At 44.6% G+C, this 20,460-nt stretch overlaps 1 protein-coding gene across 5 annotated transcripts in view; it reads right to left on the reverse strand.

The window, feature by feature from the left end:
- The window catches only part of FHOD3 (formin homology 2 domain containing 3), a gene marked incomplete at both ends in the record, with an annotated part of 515,230 nt that overhangs the window by 252,167 nt on the left and 242,603 nt on the right, over positions 1-20,460 (reverse strand). For all 5 annotated transcript variants that reach the window (XM_080714776.1, XM_080714775.1, XM_080714774.1 and 2 more), the window contains one exon: positions 18,653-18,758. In XM_080714776.1, the coding sequence (XP_080570902.1) occupies positions 18,653-18,758 (106 nt within the window). The remainder of the gene's footprint in view (positions 1-18,652; positions 18,759-20,460) is intronic.

Below are 20,460 nucleotides of genomic sequence, written 5' to 3' on the forward strand. Positions count from 1 at the left end.
GGTTCCTCTTCTCTGATCCTGTCTAAAGGGAGTTCTGTAAGTTTCCTGGACCTTTGTATCAACCTCTTGCTCTATGTTTGGAAAATTTTCTGCTATTACTTCTTTGAAGAGATTGTTGATCCCTTTGGTTTCACTTTCTTTTCCCTCCTCTATTCCAATTATTCTTAGGTTAGCTCTCTTAAAATGGGCCCATATTTCTTCAATATCAGATTCCTGTTGTCGGATATTTTTTTCTAGATTAGAAACTATGAGTTCATTTTTGGATTGCTCATCTTCTAAGAGTGAGATTCTGTTCTCCATGTGTTCTAATCGGTTGTTTGTGCTTTAAATTGAGGCCTTTACTTCATTAATTGCATCCTTTATCTCTTTTTGGCTCTCTCTGAGTTCTTTTCGAAGCACCTCTATTATTTCTACAGTTATTTTCCTGATTTGATCTTCTAGAAATCTCTGATTTTCTGTTTTATTGGGTTCTGATGTTGTGGGGTTGTGGGCATTAATTGCTCCAGTATTATTCCTCTTTCCCATGATTTCCGATGTTTGTGCCTTCTCTGGGTTCTTCCCTTGGGTCACTATGATTTCACTTAAGGTGTTCTGGATCTCGAATCAGTAGTATCTCGGACCCCACTACTCCTTTACTGGTTTTTATCACAGAGTCTCCGACCCAGAGAGTCGATAGAGGCTGCTTTAGACTGTGGGGGGTGCCAGGTTGCACGTTCTCCTATGGTGTGATATCTCTGCCACCGCCCCTCCCCCACTGGGTCAAGTCCCAGGGAGTACAGTACTGGGATTTCTCCTCTGTGGCCCGCAATTTGACTCACTGTTCTTGAGTACGCAGATGTAGCTGTACTAGCCTCGCTGAATTCGCTGCTGCTGCCACCGGTGGCAATATGGCGCCGCTGCTACGCCCTCAGCTATGGGGCTGGCGTTTTTCTTCTTGATTTTGATTTCTACTCTGAATCCCTGCAGCGTGTGCTGAGCTCGGCCACTGGGAGCTTTAGATGCTCTCTGCGCGGAGAAATCCCGCCTAGCTGTTCCGCAGTGGCTCACCTCGGCTTGCTGTAGCCGTCCTGTGAATTCGCCGGTGCCGCCAGCAGTATGGCGCTGCTGCCGTGTCTGCCGTGTCCTCGGGCGCAAGGCCGGTGTATCTCCTCTGTGGCTCTGTTCTCAGTCCGCTTTCTCTCTGGAGCCTGGTGATTTTTTGTTTCACTGGTGATGGTGTTTTCTGGCTATGAAAGGCGCTGATTTTGTGGTAATGGAGATTTGTTGTTAGCGGGGCTCTTAAGCCCCGCTTTTCTAGGTCGCCATCTCCATTCTTAATATTTATAATGCCTTTTTTCTAAGTCTAATTTTCATTACAAACATGATTGATTAACAGAAGTTATCAGGAGATAAGAATATTGATATCTAAACTTAAACATATCCCATGTTCATGTTTCCAGGTCATGCATCCCTACCCCCCCCCCCCGCCCACATCTCCTACTCTGGGAGACAGGTCTCTACCAAGAAGCAGAGGTTCTCAAGGATGAGAACAAAGTTTCTGGAATTCAGCGATCCTCGTAGACCCTGATGGGGAATCTTACCAGAGATCTGGCTTCCGATGTTGAACACTGGGATTCCACTCTGTATCATGCGCCTCTTCAGGCTTCGGGACACCTTATTCTTTTTACATCTTTAAAATACATATGTGCAAACAATTTCCCTCAACTGTGTATCTCTTTAGTTTTTCATACTGAAAAGGAAAAGAGGCAAAGTGTACTTATTCAACAAGGGATCTCTCCCTGGCTGATATAAAGTGGCTGATCTGGGACTTCACTGCTCCCCAATCTTAATGATGGAACGACTGCAGAGAGATATGGCCACTGCCTTGTGAGCCCACAGCAGTTGAACAAAGAGCAACAGAAATATCCATGTGTCAAAGCCTACCAACCTGACAAGAAATTTGCACTTAAGCCCATCTGTCTTTGAATGCTGCTACATTCCAGAACCACAGCGACTTCCCATCGGTTGGATCTTCCTAGTTAAACCCTCTGCTGCTTAGCTAAATCTAGGAAAGCACCACTCCAGGCCAGCGCGAATGTCGCCAACGTCTATTTATAATGCTCTAAGTGAGAAAGCTGCCATCTGCCCTCCAGACACTCTCTTTATAGCAAAGGATGGTGAGATTTGCCTGGGGTCAGAATCCTTCAGCTCCCTCCCCCCAAGAGCATGAGCCACTAGCTGTGATGCATAGCATTCTGTCCAGCTAATACCAATCCATCAGCAGGGGACTTGGTGTCAGGGAGAGAGAAGAACAGCAATTGGGCTCAGCATGCTGCCACAGAAGCCAGTGGGAACTGCTGAGGTAATGCACACTGGCCCAGCTTTCTTAAAGGACAGAATTTGCCATGATGTCAATTTGTCAGCACACAAAACCATCAAGGTACAATCTGACAAAAGCACCATGTCCCCTTTTTAATACTCTAAGTCTAATTGACAAACCCAATGACACTGAGTAGTGCATTGGTACTGGCTTTGTACCTGAGCAAATGAGATCACTCCGTACCCAGGGAGTACAGGAGTGAACTTCCAATACTACCTGAGGCTCAAAGGGTGCCAGGAAGACACACAAGACACCCGCTCAGATTTGCCCAGGGAGGGCACTTGTAACCTTGAAGGTAAGGGAGCAAGCACATTCTTCAACTGTCCTCTGGATCTTTCAGCTCCGTGCCCCCCTCTGCACTGAAAGAAACTGAGCAACAGGAAGGCCACCTTTATTCTTGAGAAACACAGAGCTTTTTGATCAGAAGGGCACAGCAAACTGTTCCAGCAACCAGGCTAATTATTTCAGATTCCCATTATACTGTGTGGCAGCTTGAATAGGACAAGCCAAGAACACCAAGGCTCCATCTATGTGTCCACATGTCCATGGGCATGACTCTACCTATGATTATGTTCATTTCATATGAATCATTCCTTGTAGCTTTGGTTCCAAGACTCCTCTGTCTTGTCCTTGTGCCAAAGGTTTGTTCTTCCTCTGGCATCCTGTGGCCAACATCATTGGCTGACTGCCTTATTAAAGGGTCTACCAGGCACCACATAGGGATCTGAGTGCCAGGACAAAAGAGGGTGTGGTACTCAAGGAAGATAGCATCTTGCCAGGGAGAAGGACAGGGACAAATGATAATGAACACTCTGTGAAGTGGGAAAGTTGCATGCTATGAGCTCCCAGAAGAGCTGTCACAGGAAGGGGGACACAGAGTGTAGACAGATCCCACAGGAAGCTACAGAGGTGGGGGCAGTATGCATACAGCAGGTACCAAAAGCATGCAGATTCTGATACTTCACACAGCACAAGCTCACAGGCACAAATAGAGCCAGAGTAGAGGCTGTGCCTGGCTAGAGAACATGCCCTGGCTGGCCTACATGCTGGCCAAATGGTGCTTGTGATGATACCTCTCAGGAGCCACCAGCGTACCTCAGTATCTCAAACTGACTGCTAACAGAATCATGGGCTGAAGAAGCTCCTCTCTGCCCACTGCCCTTGCCATCAGCCACCTGGAGAGAAATGGCACAAAACCCTTTTTCCCTGTGCTGTCCTGTGACCAGTGCATGTCTGGTTTTCTGGTCATAAGGCTGAAAAGACAAAAGCAAAGAGAGAAGAACCAGTTGTTTTAAGACACCCATTAGGCTAAATTATAGGTTCCACTGCTACTATCTCTCATGATCTGGCAGTTTAGAGGACATGCACAGGGCACTGGGGGAATCTTCCTTATGAATCTCTTCATGAGAAATTATTTCTCAGTGTATAGTAAGACAGAAAAACCAATATAGACCACATGATTCATATGATGATATGCCTTTCTTCTTTGATTTAATGCACATAGCAGCAAAAATCTTGCTCACAAATTGATACTTGCTCCAGGCACAGCTTTATAGAGGATAGACAGAGGGGTTCTGGGCTGGATAATGTTGCCAGGACCTTCCTACTAGGTACCAGGAGAGCAGCCAATCAGCCATTGTTCACCAAGTGACAAGACCCAGACACTGGTTCCATAGAATGTCTCCTGGATACTGAAAGTACTTCTTATTAGGTCTAGAAAGCTAAAACTTTAACAATAACCTGTGAAATGTTCACTCATTCTTGGTTGCAAGTACATTCCACATTAGGATTTCAACTGATAGAGAAACTTTGCCATCTACCTGGAATTCAGAACAAAACTATAAAGTTCTCTCTCCTTTACTGTCAAGCCTGATCATGACTAGAAACCTTGCTGTCTTTTGCCTACATGAGAGTGAATATTTGATTCAAGTACCACATTTTGTGTTTTATGAAATTCCCATGAAACATGATACATTAAGCTGAAGCCTATAAAAAGAGAAAAGCTGAATTTATAAAAAGCAAACATCTTGGATGACTAAGCAAAGAATAACTGAAAATCTGTTTCCTCTGCCATTGAAACGGATGCTATATGGTCAAACTACTTAAGATTTATCAACCACCTTTGGAAACATAATGCTGATGCGGGCAGTTGGGGAGCGGGGAGGATGACTTCAGGACTTTCATCCAAAAACCTAACTTAATACAGTGTTTTCACATAAATCCATCCTTACTAGATGGCTCCTGTACTAAGACATTGCCAAGTTCTTTTTGGTGAGGGGCCTCGGCCAGAGCCTTGCATCTCTACTGCAGACATCTGCACAGGGCATGCGCGAGATGAACAAATGGGGAAGGGGACTGTAGAGATAAAGACAAAGTAAGACCATGTCTGTGCAAGAACAAGGGAAGCCCCTGTGCCCATGCCTGTCTTTATAGGCAAGATCACCCCAAGCTGACCCAAGTGAGGTTTTCCTAAAGCTCACCCCAATCTTTATGTGGAGGCCATGTTTTTACATGACATTGATATATTAGAAAATTTGTAATTTTCTCCTCGATCACTTCTAGTTATTTGCATGTGTATTGCAGAGTCCTTTATTTGAATGGGTACAGACATCATCAAGAATGGAGAGACCCAGGTGAGCCAGGCTCACTCACATGTGAGTCTGAGGATCACATGGGAAGAGGCAGGGAAATTCCACTTAAATGCATGCGGCATAGTTGTCTAAAAAGCTGAGAAAAAAAGTAAAAGCTGCTGCTCTCATAAAATCTTCACTCAACCCCCACCCAAGTTTGCTCTTCTTCTGAGGTTGCACAGTATTTTGTACCACTTCTAGCAGGTCCAGATGGCTTTGGATTATGATTCTTTGTAGGTAAGCACATTCATTTTTCTAGTTTAGTTTAACAAACTGCTGCAAACCTAGCAGCTTAAAACAACACACATTTATCATTTCTCAGTTTCCATGGGGCAGGAGGCCAGGCACAGCCTGACCAGGCTGGCCCTCCACTGAGGCCTCACAGGACTGCAATCGAGGTGTCAGCTGGGGCTGTGGTCCCCTCTGAGGCTTGGGGTCCTCTTCCAAGCTCATGCGGTTGTTGGCAGAATTCATTTCCTTGCAGCTGTAGAACTCACAGTGGCTTGCTTCTTCAAGGTCAGCAGAAGACAGACTCTCTGATTACTGGACCAGCTTCTAAGGGGTTCATTTGTTTAGGTCCATCCTATATAGAACCATCTTTCTTTTGACTCAGCATCAATGGATGTGGAGGCTAAATTGCATCTGTGAAATCCCTTCATCTTCTCTGGATAATGCACCATGATCATGAATCCATAACATTTGCATTCCCACCATACTCGAATGTCTGGCCTATACTCAGGATCAGGGTTAAAATGGGGTGTGCATCAAGGGAAGGAATCATCTGGGCCTTCTATGAACTCTGCCATGGCAGCATTTTTGTCACTTCCTCTACTACATTCTAGGCTCATTCTCTTTAGCACCTTATTCTTGGGTTTGATAACACCACTTGTCATATTTGGTTTGCATTGTTCTCTTCTATTCTTTACAGGACCACAAGGTGACGGACTCATAAAACAATCAAGTAATGCTCACTGATAAACAAATAAACTCAATCTTTACTGAAACCCCCAACTATAGAAAAATGGGGTGGGATTTGAAATAACAAAAAAGCAATGAAATGTGGAATTCAGGGGCAAAAAGTGTTTATGTAACCCTCTAAGATTTGGAGTTGCTAGAAAAAGATACAGGATGACAGGTATGGGCCAGTAAGATGCACTACAGGGCAGAAACTCCTTTGGACCATGTTGGGAATGTAGGTGAATACCAGGAAGGACAGGAAGGAGGAGACGTGAGGGTGGCCCTGCCTCTGGCACTTTCCTGTTCAAAACTCTGCAGATCAGCATGAACACTAGTTTCTTAACAACTAAGGGCAATTCATCTTCTCTTTTATGTTATGTAAGGAGATGGGTTTTGTTTTGTTTTGTTTTGGAAGCTGAAACAGGACAATATATGTTTGACAACAGCTGGGGAACCTATAGCAACTAAGAGCATGAAAAAGAGGGAGATACAAACGGTTCTGTTTTCATCCCTCTGCTTCCTCTGTTTTACTTAGAATCAGAGAATCTTAGGGATGGAAGGGACCTAAGGGGTCATCCAGCAGCAGCCGACCCTAAGCCTGGCAGCCCTAATGCCTCGTCTGGTCTCTGCTGCAGCATTTCCAATGCAAAGTAGTGTGTCTATGATTGAAAAATGAATTGCCACACACCTGTCTGAAACAAATTCAAGAAACATTCTGAAAACACCTCATATTCTCTGGCATAACCGAGTACCACAAATAGTCCTCCTGCCCTCACTCCCCTCCCAAGCCGTCGATGGACATCACTAATCAGTTGTGGCGCTTGTTCCTGCTGATGCTGGATGCGGCTTCAGAGCCTGCAACAGGCTGCTCCAGCAAGGCACCACTGATCAGCTTGTGTTGGCGAGAGAAAGGAACTGATTTTCCAGCTCTGTTCTTGGCGCTCGTCTTTAGTCAAAAACCACCTTCCTGTAACTTGTACTCATTGCTCCTAATCCACCTTTAAAAGCAACAATTTTGTCACCTCTTCCAAAAGCAACCCCTTACTTAGCTGACTCCATCTAAACTCCTCCCCTTCTTAAACCCTTCTAGGCTCAAGACCAGCTCAGCCCCAAGGATGGGGTTACTCAGGAGGGAAACAAGTGGAGCTTTAATTCCAGGATAGCTGTGGGGGTGGGGGAGGAGCAGCAGCAGCTCTGTGCAGCTGGGAGGCTATGGAGTACTATTCTCCATGGATGAACTAGTTCTAGAAGTGTGTCAGGCCAACCTGACACACAGGTGGCTTTGGGAGAGCCCAGTTTTAAGGAGCTGGGGATAGGAGAGGCAGGACAAAGAAAGCATGGGATAATGACAATGCTGAAAACCACATCAAGTGAAAACCCTTCAAGTCACACCTGATCACTTATCACATAAGCCCTCTCTCCTCATTTCTTATCTTCTGATCATGATGCACAGTTCCCAATAGAAAGTTTGCACTTAACCACAATCATACCTTGAACATTGAACAAAACCAAGACAGAGTCCCATGCCTGGCTCCAAGGACCCCCTCCCATTCATTCACTCAAGGTTTTCACCCACTATCTGATGAATCTCTGAGGCACTGAGGAGTGGACTGGTGCTGTGACTGTGTATGTATGACACTGTTCCTGCTAGCAAGTAGCAGGTAGCATATTCTACCTGTCTCAGAGCCAGGTAAATAACTAACTCCTCTATGTATAAAACACTTTATACAGCATAAGCCATATTTGCATGTATTTTATCTACAGAAACCACAATATTTAAAATCAAGATATACATCATTCTGATGTACTAAACTAGCAAAATTATCAAACAGAAAATTTAGTCACTTGACAATTTTTTCTAAGTAACAATGATGAATCAACTTGGGCCATAGTGCTTCAAAAACAACACCTGGTGGGCTATAACTTCTCATTAGCAAATTCTGGCTCTCTTGAATTATTAGTACAAATCATCAAATTCCTCAAGAGCAATAACTTTCTTTTCCTTGCAGACATCCTATCATTCATCCCCTTATCTGTCCAATTTTCACTGAGCTTCTAAAATGTGCCTGGTCTTGAGAGCTGTACAGAATGCAGGTGGAAATTGGTGTGCAAACAGCCAGGCCTGGTGCAGGAATTAGCTGAGGATCCAAGGCCCTCAGTATATGTTCAACAATATCAACAAGTAAGTGTCAAGACCAGGGTATGTGCCAAAGGCCAAAATATTGGGAGTTAGGGCAGGTCTCTGGAGATTATAACATTGGAGTCCCGCCTTTGAAGATGCACAAGATAATATGTAAACCAGGTAAAAAGTGATGAGCAAGCCAGGCGTGGTGGTGCACACTCGTAACACCAGCATTTAGGGAGCTGAGGAAGGAGGATCTGGGTTCTTGGCCAGCCTCAGCTACTTAGTGAGGCCTTCTGTAACCCAATGAGACCATGTTTCAAAATACAGAATAAAAAATAGGCCTGGGGTGTAGCTCAGAGGCAGAATGCCCCTGGGTTCCATCCCCAGTGCCAAAAAAAGAAAGAAAAGAAAGAAAAGAAAAAGTGATGAGCAAGAACCACACAGGTTGCAGGAGAGAACAGAGGCCTCCCTGTATGACAAGTGGTAGTCTGCAGCAATCTGGACAGACATTAGGGCAGACCCAGGTGGACTCTGCCCACGTGGAAGAGCCAGGACCCATCCTAAGGATGAGAGGAGCTACTGAAGGATCTGAATCAAGGACCAACGAGTGCAGATCAGCAAACACCGAAGGCCAAGCCAGGCAACAGAGCACAAAATGGACCAAAGAGAGGCAGGACTAAAAGCAGAGGGACAAGTTAGTGGGCTGGTAGAGTAGGGTGGTAAAGAAGGCATGCTGATCTCAATGCAAAAACAAAACACTAACTGGAATTAAAAGAGATGCAAGGATCTGAAAGAAAAGGAAGGGTAAAAAAGCCAAGTTTGGTGGCTTATGACTGACTAGAGAAGGTGAGTAGGAGAAGGGGGTCTTAGAGGCCCCCAAGTGACTGACCTGAATGTGCTAGGTGACTGTGGTCTTTGCTGAGATAATTCACAGCTGTTAGGGAGCTAACTAATATATGACTAAACTGGGGTTGGGTTTGGACCTGGTGCACTAGGGATGAAGAGGCCCAAGACATGGATGGCACACCGGTCAGGTCAGGGGCATCAGAGAGAGTCACCTAGGCTGTGGGACATCAATGGCAGGGGAAGACATGGCATCACATTAAAGCATGGTGTCCTGCCAGGAGGTTTGTCCAACCTACCGAGAGCCCGCCTGACTCCAAAATGCAGGAATCTATGAACACACCAAATGTTTTCCACAGCAAACCCCAGCCAAGAAAATAATTTAAATTTTACTTAAGACATTCTGTTCTATCATAAGCCTAGATTTGTAAGTTGAAGCCCTATAAAAAGAAGACCACATGTGAGATAAAGTTACAGCAGCCAAGGAAGCAATGATTGTGTTTCAGAGTACACCTAGCCAGCAGTTCCTCTGGAAAAGCCTCCAGGCCCAAGAAAGGACAGAGTGCAAATGAGTAAAGCCTAAAAATTCCCAATGAACAGGCAGGAGTGAGGTCTAATTGGGGGCTGGGAGTGTAGCTTAGCTGTAGAGTACTTGCATAGCATGCAAGGCCCTCAAATTCAATCCATCGTGTGTGTGCATGTGCATGCACATGCACACACGCACGCGCACACACACAAACACACACACACACACACACACACACACACACACACGAACATCTAATCAGTCCAGGAAAGAGTTAAGTTAGGATTAAATTATAACAAAATTAAGTCAAACCGTATGACTGCCATTTCAGCATGTAAAAACAGGGTTAGGTATCATCAGGTTCTTCCTAATAATGCTCTGGGTTGGAGGTAATGTTAGCCAGGTACTCTCAGCTGTGTATCCTTGTGTTGTTTTGTTTTTGTACTTCATGGTACCAAGGATTGAACATAAAAGCAGTCTAGCTCTGAGCTATACCCCTAGCCCTTTTTCATTTTTGTTGTGAAACAGGGTCTCGCTGGATTGTTAAAGCTAGCCTTGAACCTCCATTCTATTTCAGCCTCCCAAGTATTAGGATTAAAGGTGTGTGACACCAGACCTGGCTTGTGTGCTTTTATGAAGAATGTTCTACACAAAGTATTTCTGTCATCACTTAAAGCTTGCTATATCTTACAACATTCGTAGTCAATTTTTGCTTTAGAAAAATTAAAACTTGAATGAAAAGCCATCCTCTGTATAAACTGACATTACCCTGAGGCAGGCATTCTATAATTATAGGAGAATAAAATCATTTGGAAGGGAATGAGAGGGAAAAGCAAAACCATCCTCAGAGCAGGCAGTGCCTACCTGGACCAATGGCAAATACCGCACCGCACTCTGTCGACCACAGAGGGGCTCAGGGTTGTGTCTGGCACCTGCTTCCCCTAAGCTGTATCCCAGCCTTCCTCTGTCACCTTGGAACAGAGGGAGAATGAGGGGTACTTGGTCTAGTCAGTCTGCCTTTCTACTCTATCGGTCTAGCTGGTGCACACCGCTCATGCCTGCACACAGCGCTGTGGGCTGAGGAAATGTTAGAACACACACCACAAGCATTTCCAGAAAAAATGGCAGAACAAGGAGCTTCCAAGCCACCCACCTTCAAATCTGCCCAAAGGGCCAATGAGAAGCACAAGAGAAGAGCTGAGACAAGGGCATGCTAACCACATGCCACTGACCACGGAGCAGGTCCAGCCAGCCAGAGCCCGGGGGCACAGTGGGGACAGATTCCAGTCCCTTCCCATGGAAGCAGTGCTACAGAAAGCAACATGGGAAAGTCAGGCAAGTGCACGGCAGCCCTTAGTCGGGGGATGCAGGGAAAAGCCAGGAACTGCTCCAGCTTGAGCCCATGTTTTGCCCCTGTGCCTGCATGGGCTGGAAGAAGGATGAGCACATCTTAGCTAGTCTCTAAGCCAGTTTCTTAAGAAGGCACAGGCCTGATGCAGGAGGCAAGAGGCCACAGATAGGATGGTCAGAGGACTTGGGATACATTTCTGCCACCACACAACAGCAGGGGCTCTGCAGTCCCTCTCCCTCCCCAGACAGCATAGGCCGTGGCTTTCCTGGCCTCACCCAACTCCTTAGCATATGGCTGGTTCCCCCTGGAGGCTAGAGCCCCAGACAACAGCCACAGGGTGCCAAGAGAGGCCAGACTTAGGGCGGACACACGAGGACACAGAGAAAAGTAGACACCAAAAACAAAGGCATACGGGGACCATGCACCCCACAGCTTCTCCTGCCTCCTAGCTCCAGCCTGCAGGCGAGACCAAGGGCAAAGTCATTGCCTGACATGATTCAGTCTAGGCACAAAAGGGAGATTTTCAACACCAAGACAGAGCAGGAGTTGCTCCCTCCAGGAAAGTGTACTTGTCACATGAGCCTCCCAGTCTTCTTCATGTGGTTGCTACAAGAAAAGATCCCAGACCCCAGACACAGAATGCTCCCCAATGGAAGCAAAAACACACAAGGAGGTGAGCAGGCCACTTTCAGACGATACTCCCGAACTAAACTTATAAAACAAGTGAACAGGAGTCCTTGTGCTCTATCATGTATATATTGTGGCAAATATCAGGCCCAATTCAAAAATTCAAAACCCCAACCAACAGAAAGCCATTTGAAGGGATTGCCATAAAATCCTGTAGCAAGAGAAAGAAAAGACATTAGGCCCAAAAGTTAGATGGAGAACACATGCTTGAGAAGGATTCGACCCCAGAAATAGACATGTGTGCAGGCAGCAGTGTAGAACCCTCAGGCAAAAATGTCCATTCTTCCCATGTTCAAAAAGTAAATGCAAGGACAACCAAGAGTACAAACCACTTTGTTTAAGTGACTATAAAGTCCATTGGTAGGAATAAGCATGCCATGCCCTGTGTACCAGGTATGACCAAGGTTACAAAGAATGCCACCCCCGGGCCTAGGTAAATGAACAGAAACAGAGTGTGTTAGTAAGAACATAAACTCACCCCTGCCTTTCAGAAAGGCAATTACTCAGCCCTGAACAAGATGGAAACATTACATAGCTTCTAACCTGCAAACTCCAGGCCGAGGGTAATTAATACTTGAATCACTTCCAGAGAATTTTGCGCCAAGATAATGTGTTAGCTCAGGCAATGATAAGAAATACCGCAGACTCACAGACTAAGAGGCCTCAGTGATGGAAATTCACTTAGACTGGGAAGACATGATCACAGAGTTGGCAGGGTTGGGTTCTTCCAAGGCCTCTCTTCTTAGCTTGCAATAATGGTCTACCTTCTCCATCTATTTTCAGGTCATCTTCCTTCTGTTCAGGGTTTTTTGTTTTTTTTTTTTTTTTTTTGGTACCAGGAATTAAACCCAGAGGCATTCTACCTCTGAGCTACAGGCCTATTTTCTATTTGGAAACTGGGTTTTGCTAAATCACTGAGGCTGACCTTGAGCCTGATATCCTCTTCCTGTCTTAGCCTCCCAGGTACTTGGATTATAGCCATGTACCACCAAGCCTTGACCACTTTCCACTTCTTATAATAACCCCAGTCATAGTGGATTAGTGGCCAGCCTAATGACCTCACTTAAATTTAGCTACTTCTTAGAAGACACTCTCTCCACATAGTCATGTTCTGAGGTGCTGTGGGTTAGAACTTTAACGTATGAATTTGGGGGAGAGGGGTACGTAGTTTAGCCCCCTAAGATATTGTCAGTGCACTGACATCATTGACAATCTTGATAATAACTGTCAAAACTACAATTCAGACCTTAAGACTTTTTCTAGATGTCCCCTGACTGTCCGGCCATGCTATTATCTCCTTTTACAAGTAGCAATGCTGCAATTTAAAGAGTAAACTGTAGCCAGGTGTGGTGGCACATGCTTGTAACCCCAGTACTTGGGAGGCTGAGACAGGAGGATCACAGGTTCACAGCCAGCCTCAGCTACATAGTGAGGCACTTTGCAACTTAGTGAGATCCTGTTTTAAAATAAAGAATAAAAATAAAGCTGGGGAATGCAGCTTGGAGATGAATGCCCCTGGGTTCAATCTCCAGTATCACACACACACAAAAATAAGAATTAAATTGTGATAAAGTCTAAGATGTTACAAAACCATGAAAGGGACACAGTCTATGAACTTTTTCAATCCCACACATTTAGCCCACTCCCTTCCAGAGACAGGGCTGATACCATATGTAAGGATACCTTCATTTAATTAATTTTTTATTGGTGCATTGTGGATACCTTCATTTTTATGAAGGTCACAGTGAAGCAAGCACATCCACAGGTGTGATAAAAGGTTTCTGTGGGACGGTGGGTGATTCCTATGCTTTTCCTTGTTATGATGTTTGCTTTTCAAAAGACTGAGTGTTCAAACCCATACACAGTAAGAAAACATATATGCTCCATCTGTTTTAAGAAAGATATCTATGACCCTCCACTTTTACAGGTTTCCTTTTTGGAAAATGCCCATCTTGGGCCACGTTTATGTTAGGGCCTTGACACTGTGAAGTGTCCCTTCTCTTGAAGCCACGCCCTCCTTTCTCTGACAAGGGATAAGGAGGACTCCTGGGGTGGATTCCAAAGCACAAGATGTAGGACTGCAATGAAGCCTGTGTTGCCAAGCTTCAGGTTCGCCCCATGTAGCTAGTTTCCCAGCAGTCTTCTCGCCGACACCCTTGGGCCCCACTCAGTGGCTCTGCCTCCCCCTGCTGTGTTCTCCAAGATGCACATTCACACAATAAAGTTCCACTGTCTCTGAGGAGATAGGCTTCTAATCTAAGACAATCAGAGAAGGGCCTGGTAGATAGGAGGCAGAGTTGAGTACCAACCTACCTACCTTTGCATAATTTGAAAAGTGTTGGAAAGGGAGGTTTAAAACAACATGGAATGTTGTGCTGAGGAATCAAGTTTGTGAGGTGACAAGGACATCACAACCCCTGCCCAAGGGGGTCTTGTACTTTGGATGACTGTCAATCTCTCTCCATCACAGACTGTGATGACATTCATCAGAGATCTCAAATTTAAGTTTCTATTGTACAAAGAGGCAACAAAAAATAAATGGAAATCCCAGGGTAAGACTTTAGAGAGTGGGGGCACTGTGATGTCCAGAGCCTGGGTGCCCCACACATGGAGAGTAGCCTCTCCCATCTCCAACTAATTGCGACCACTCAGCAATGAGGGCTCTATGTTGGCTTGAGTTTTTAGTTCTTCAAGAAAAGCTGAGAATCCATAGTCAAATTGCCTAATTTACAAATATCCATAATTATTTTTAAAAGTCTAAAAATGCTAGGTAGAGAAAAATTACCTGTAGGCCTAATTTGGAACAAGGGCAGCCAATCTGTGCCAGTATTGGGAAGAATCTCTGTCCCATTGACTCAGAAAGAGGAGTGACATTGGTCAAGGAAAAACCCAACTGCAATACTAGCTCCAACCACCTTGGGCTGCTGACACCACTGGGATCCTCATGCAGCTGTGATAACCACACTACAGCCAAGGCACACAGCTGCAGTGATCAACCCAAGATCAGACTAAGAGGCAGGAGGATTTCCTCCAAGACAGTCTGGTAGGACACGGACTGTATAGGGGGGATGATAACAGTCAGGTCGGGCCATCTGGTAGAAAATGCAATCGCCTAGAACCTACCTATGATGCAGGATATGAACAGCAATCCCTTCTGCTCCCACTCCTCACATGGGGATGAGTTTGGTGCCCCATCCCAGCTCCCTCTCTGTGGTCTCAGCCCTCTTCTCTTCCTCCTTTGCTTTGAAATGCCCAAAACCAAGCCTTCCATTTTTCTGGGCTAGAGAATGTTGGCTAAATTGCCATTAGGTCATTTTTATCTGCCTTCTCTGTAACTCTGATATCATCAAATCTCTATGCTGTTCATGATATTCCTGTTTCTGACAACATATGTGCCAACAAACACCATCTGACCAGGCATTACAAGTCTCATTAGGAGATCCCCTAATAGGCATAGGATTTGTTTTGTTTTTGTTTTGTTTTGTGTTCTTAAAGTAGGATATAGCTAACCCTAATTCTAGCTTATAAAAAAAAAAAAGAAAGACTGAACACTGGATGTCAAATCTCCCAATTTTTGCATGTTGACATGCCTTAAAGTATCCTTTGAAACATATGGGGGCAGACAAATACTGGTGCTTTCACTTTAGAATGAAAGAGTTGAGCTGAGTTTTAAGACCTTATCAAGCTTTTAAAATAAATAATGATCGAAGTATTTTCTGATTAATTGGTATTTTGCTTTAGGGGAAAGAACCTAATCAAATTTCTCCACATAAAACTAGTCTTAAAGCCAGGCACGGTGGTGCACAAGAGGATGAGACAGGTTCAAGGGCAGCCTCAGCAACTGAGACCCTGTTTCAAAAGCATGGTAGTGCTGGAGGTAGAGCTCAGAGGTAAAATGCCCCTGGTTTCAATCCTCAGTACAAATGAAGAAAGAAAGAAAGAAAGAAAGAAAGAAAGAAAGAAAGAAAGAAAGAAAGGGAAAGAGAAAGACAGAGAGACACTGGTCCATAAGAGGTTAAGAGGTCCAGGTCCAAAGATCTGAACTTGAGATTATTATGCTCAAGTAAGATCAAGTAGTCTCAGAGTCGAGGGTTATATATTTTCTCTCATATGTAGAAACAAGAAAGAAAATATGAAAGAAAAGGGACTTCAGATAAAAGAAAGAGACCAGTAGGATAGTAGATAGGAAAGAAGGAGAAAAGGAAAAGGAAACTGGAGGAAGGAAACAAATCAAATAAGTTATGCCTGTATATGGTGTTGTTACCTACCTCACTACTATGCATGAAAGTGAGGAGGAAGGGATGGGGAGGGATCTGGAGGGAAACACCAAGCAATCACTTTGAATCCCACTGTGTTGTTTAATTATAATGTACCAATGAAATTATATATAACAAAAGAAAGGTTCCCTGAGTGAGGAAGGGCAGGTGGACTTACTGCTTTCTCTTTTCTCAAGATTGCACCATTCAGAGGCAATTTCTAAATATACAAAACACTTGAGATACATGTAAAATGCAGGTGTTTGGGGTGGGCCTGACGTGATGCATGGCCCATAGCAAAGCCTCAGCAATGTTTGCGGAAAGGTTAAGCTCCCAAGAACATATCACTCTGGGTCCTCCTTCCATAAGAACAATTGTGAATACAAAATTCCATAGTAGATTTATATTAAATACTGTCTATCCTCAAAATCCTTATATCATTAGCTATATCCATCCAAGAATAATAAGTCAGATAAATATTATTTCTCCATGTTGTGCAGTTAAGACCTCTTCCCAGCAGCCTGCTCACATTTGTGGAGAGTACTTAGAGTCCCTTAGAAAGCTATCTTTACCTCTCAGCAGATACATATTCAATTGAAAGCAGCAGATTCCTCTGTGTGTGTGTGTGTGTGTGTGTGTGTGTGTGTGTGTGTGTGTGTGAGAGAGAGAGAGAGAGAGAGAGAGAGAGAGAGAGAGAGAGAGCGCGCGAGAGAGAGCGCGCACGCGCAAAAGCTGTTAGAGGGCTGAATACAAATATAAAGATAAATTGAAAGAGTTCCAAAAGCAGATGTATGTGAGTTCTATGCTGCCCACACGCTGCCTCCATGGGCCTCGGGACCCACAGCAGGTCACAGAGCTATCTCCCACGGAGGACAGACTTTTCCAGAGCACATACCATTTGCAGAGTCAGTTTTTAAAGGCTGTCTGTCCACTCAGTTCTTAGGCCCTGGCTAGATGCTAGTCAATCCTCCTCCTTCAGAAGCCCATGGAGTCCATACCCCCGGCCTGTCCCATGGGAGGATTTCACAGCCCTGGCCACCATACACTGATCCTGCTGGCTCCAGGACACCCCTCTGCCAACACGCAGAAATCATGAATGGAAACATGAGGGTGAGAATCCGGCCTCCTCTCTTCGACACAGAAGGACAGCTGTCTTTGGATATAACACAGAACAAAATTTGTGGCTAATTTGTCTACGCATACCACCAGGGTTTTCATATATAAATGCTTAAATTATATGAAGAATAGAAATCATAAAACTCATCAGCAAGGCATCTCCTGACAGCTTGCAACTGAGGATCTGCTACAATCCCAGGGAAAGTCAGAAGGCGTCACAAGGAGCCTGCTCCCAGCCTCAGGGATGCTGCCACGAACATACCGCCGAGTGCATAGCGGAGACCGGGAGACACACTCTCCCACGCATGGCGTTCATCAAAACTAATGGAAACAATTGACACAGACTTGGAAATCTGTGTTCAACAAGCCTCAAGCTTTCCTCTGGCTTTAGGGGCTGTGGGTTTCCAGGATTGTGGGAAGGGGAAGGAAGGACTGAGCAGGGACATTAGGAACTGTTTTCAGGACAAAATAGAGCAGCCAAAATGATGGTTTCACGCTGTGTCTCATTCACCTCCTACCATGTACATGTGAAAGTAAATTACAAACTTCATGCACTTTTTACTTCACCCAAGGAAAATGAAGAAGAGCAGCTCTGTCATCCCTCTTTTGTCTTTAAACACACACACACACACACACACACACACACACACACACACACACGGTCTGTGAGGTCACAGTGGTAACCTGAGGCCTAGCAGAACCCTCAACAGTCTTGATGAGCTCCAGTGCCTGGGCACAGCCACTACCCTGCCATGCCCCAGGAGACGGACATTTTTAAGCAAAATGCTCAACTTTGATTCACAATTTTATGAATTTTGTATGTTAAAATTATAACAGAAATTTCATAGGGTCCAACCTAAACATTTCTGCCCTGCCCGCCCGGGTTTTTGTTTAATAGTTTTCTTGCAGGATCAAACAAAATTATTTAATGACAATGTACAAAATCAAGCTGGGTATGGTGTCACATGCCTAAAATCCCAGTACTTAGAGACTGGGACAGTAAGATTGCAGGTTTGAAGCCAGCCTCAGCAACTTAGCAAGGCTTGGAGCAACTTAGTAAGACCTTGTTTTCAAATAAAAAGTAAAATAGGGCTGGAGGTAAAACTTGGAGATAAAATGCCTCGGGTTTGATCTCCAGTACCTCCCAACACACACACACACACACACACACACACACACACACACACACACACACACACACAGACACAGTCTCACTACCACTATAATAGACCATTAGCTCTCTAAACTGCAAAAGAAACCCAGGCTACAGGCACTGCTTCCTATACAAAACTGTGGGAGCAGGGTTCAGAATTCCTCTGTACAATGCAAACTTCCAGGCCTACACTAGACCTATCCAGTCAGAAACAGGGGATGTAGGGAGGAATGAGGAATGTGCACTCTGACAAGACACCTGACAAGGTGATAATGCAAAACTCTTTCCCCCAAGAAATAAATTGGCCTCTTTGGTTTGCGGTGGCTTTCTGCTAAAATGCATACTCTACCCAAACCCACTTATTGTGTCCCCTTCCTCCCAAATAAAAGATTACAAAGAACTAGTGAATGGTTTACTGATTCTTTGTCATAACCTAGAAGAGACTCCAGGTGAAAGTGAGAAAAATTAACTCTGTCCCTAGTTAACAGAATTTGATAAAACCTGATGAAGATGTTGTCTTTTGCCACAGCACATCTGACCACCTCACCCCGAGCCCAAATGTCTGGAAAATCTCTCAGTATGGAGGTTCCTGGTAGAGAACCTGGCCCCATGCCGACGGGCCTCCCCCCGCAGCTCAGTATTGACTTACCCCTCAGGATGTAGTTTTGATAGTTCTGATCAGCCTCAGCCCCCACCTTGATTAAACATGTCAGACCTTCAGCCACGACAAATTCATGCACCAAATCCTTGTCATCCTGGCAGGAAAGAAAGAAAAATTAGAAAGACGTCAAATACGCTCCACATCCATGTTCAAGCTGCTCTGTTTAAACTATGCCTGAGCCTTTGAAGCCAGAATGACCCCTAAGAAGAGTTTCATCCTATTCAAATGAAGCATCTCTACTCTTGCCAGAAGAATTTTACAACCAGCTATCACAATGTCCTTTGCCAAAGACCAATTATTGCCTCCTGGGCAAACTAATAAAGATAAAGCAAATGAGTTCCTTGCCTGTCAAAAATATTTATGGTGTTCTGTCTTTCATTCTTCAAAATTTCCTAGGCTCTGTGACCCCTGCAGGACACAGGCACTGTCCACATGAAGCTTTTCTGGTTCTTTGCTTCAGGAAACATTTGATTGCAGGTAGATTATCAAGTGAAGGACTCAAAGCCACTCTGGCGTTCCAACTGTCCAGTTCTAAGGACAGCAGTGACAATAAGGTCTTAAAAATGCTCTTTCAGGGCTGGGCATGGTGGTGCGCACTTGTAATCCCTGCGCTTGGGAGGCAGAGACAGGAGGATTGCGCAGGTTTGAAGCCAGCCGCGCTGGCTTAAGAGACCTTGTTTCCAAATTTAAAAGTATAAAAATAGGTCTGAGAGTGTAGCCCAGAGGTAGAAGGGTTTCCAGGAATCCCAGTACCACCAGCAAAAAAAAAAAAAAAAAAAAAAAAAAATTATCTCTCAGAACCTCAGAATGCGGTTTCACAAACCTCATGCACCTTGCTGCTTGCAAGGACAAAGAAGGAAGGAGAGTTCAGGACCAGCCATATACCTGGAGCAGCCACAGAATCCCTCAAAGAGCCACCTGGACCAAGGTCAATGGAAGGCTGGACACGGAATTAACCTCAAAGGTCAGCTAATCCAGTGTTTATCAAAGATAACTCTCAGGATCACTGGTCAGCTGACCCTGGTACAAGATCCTCACTTAGAAGCTTAGTAATAAGGTACCTTGCCTGGCTCCACCCCTGTTCTATGGAATAGAAAACTGCAGGAAAGCCCAGCAGAATGTTTATCAAGGACTCCAGGTGATGTGGAGGCACTCAGATGGTTCTAGATGATTTTCACCTCTGATGCCTTCACTTTAGGGTCATCTGGGGAGCTTTAGAAGGATTAGGAAGCAAGGTGGTATGCTGATGGATTTGATCAGAACTTATGGGGTGGGGCTCAAGCTCTGCTGTTAAATTCCCCAGAAGATCCTAAAGGGCAGCCCATTCAAGAACCACTGATCTAATGCTATTTTCTCTTTATAGATAACGACTTTAAGACTCAGGAGTGGCAAAAAATGCAGAATGTAAATAAACCCCCCTTTCTCACCCTGCACAAAAGTCAATTTAAGATGGATCATAGACTTGGAAATCAGACCAGAGACCTTGCAGCTCCTTGAAGAGGACATATATCCAACACTTCAACACACAGGCACAGATTAAAGAAAACTTGCTAAATAAGACCCCAATGGACTAAGAAATTAAAAGGAGGATCAATACATAAGGTAGCATTAAACTGAAAAGCTTCTGTACAGAAAATAAATCAAGAACCTCAACAGAAAGAAGACAGAATGGAAGAAAAATTTGCCAACTATTTATCTGATAGAGGACTAATATCTAGAACATATAGAGAACTCAAGAAACTCACCACTAAGAAAACAAATAACTCAATCAAAAAATGGGCAAGTGAACCAAATAG

Source organism: Muscardinus avellanarius (assembly GCF_963383645.1).
Source record: "Muscardinus avellanarius genome assembly, chromosome: 17".
In the NCBI taxonomy this organism is placed as follows: domain Eukaryota; kingdom Metazoa; phylum Chordata; class Mammalia; order Rodentia; family Gliridae; genus Muscardinus; species Muscardinus avellanarius.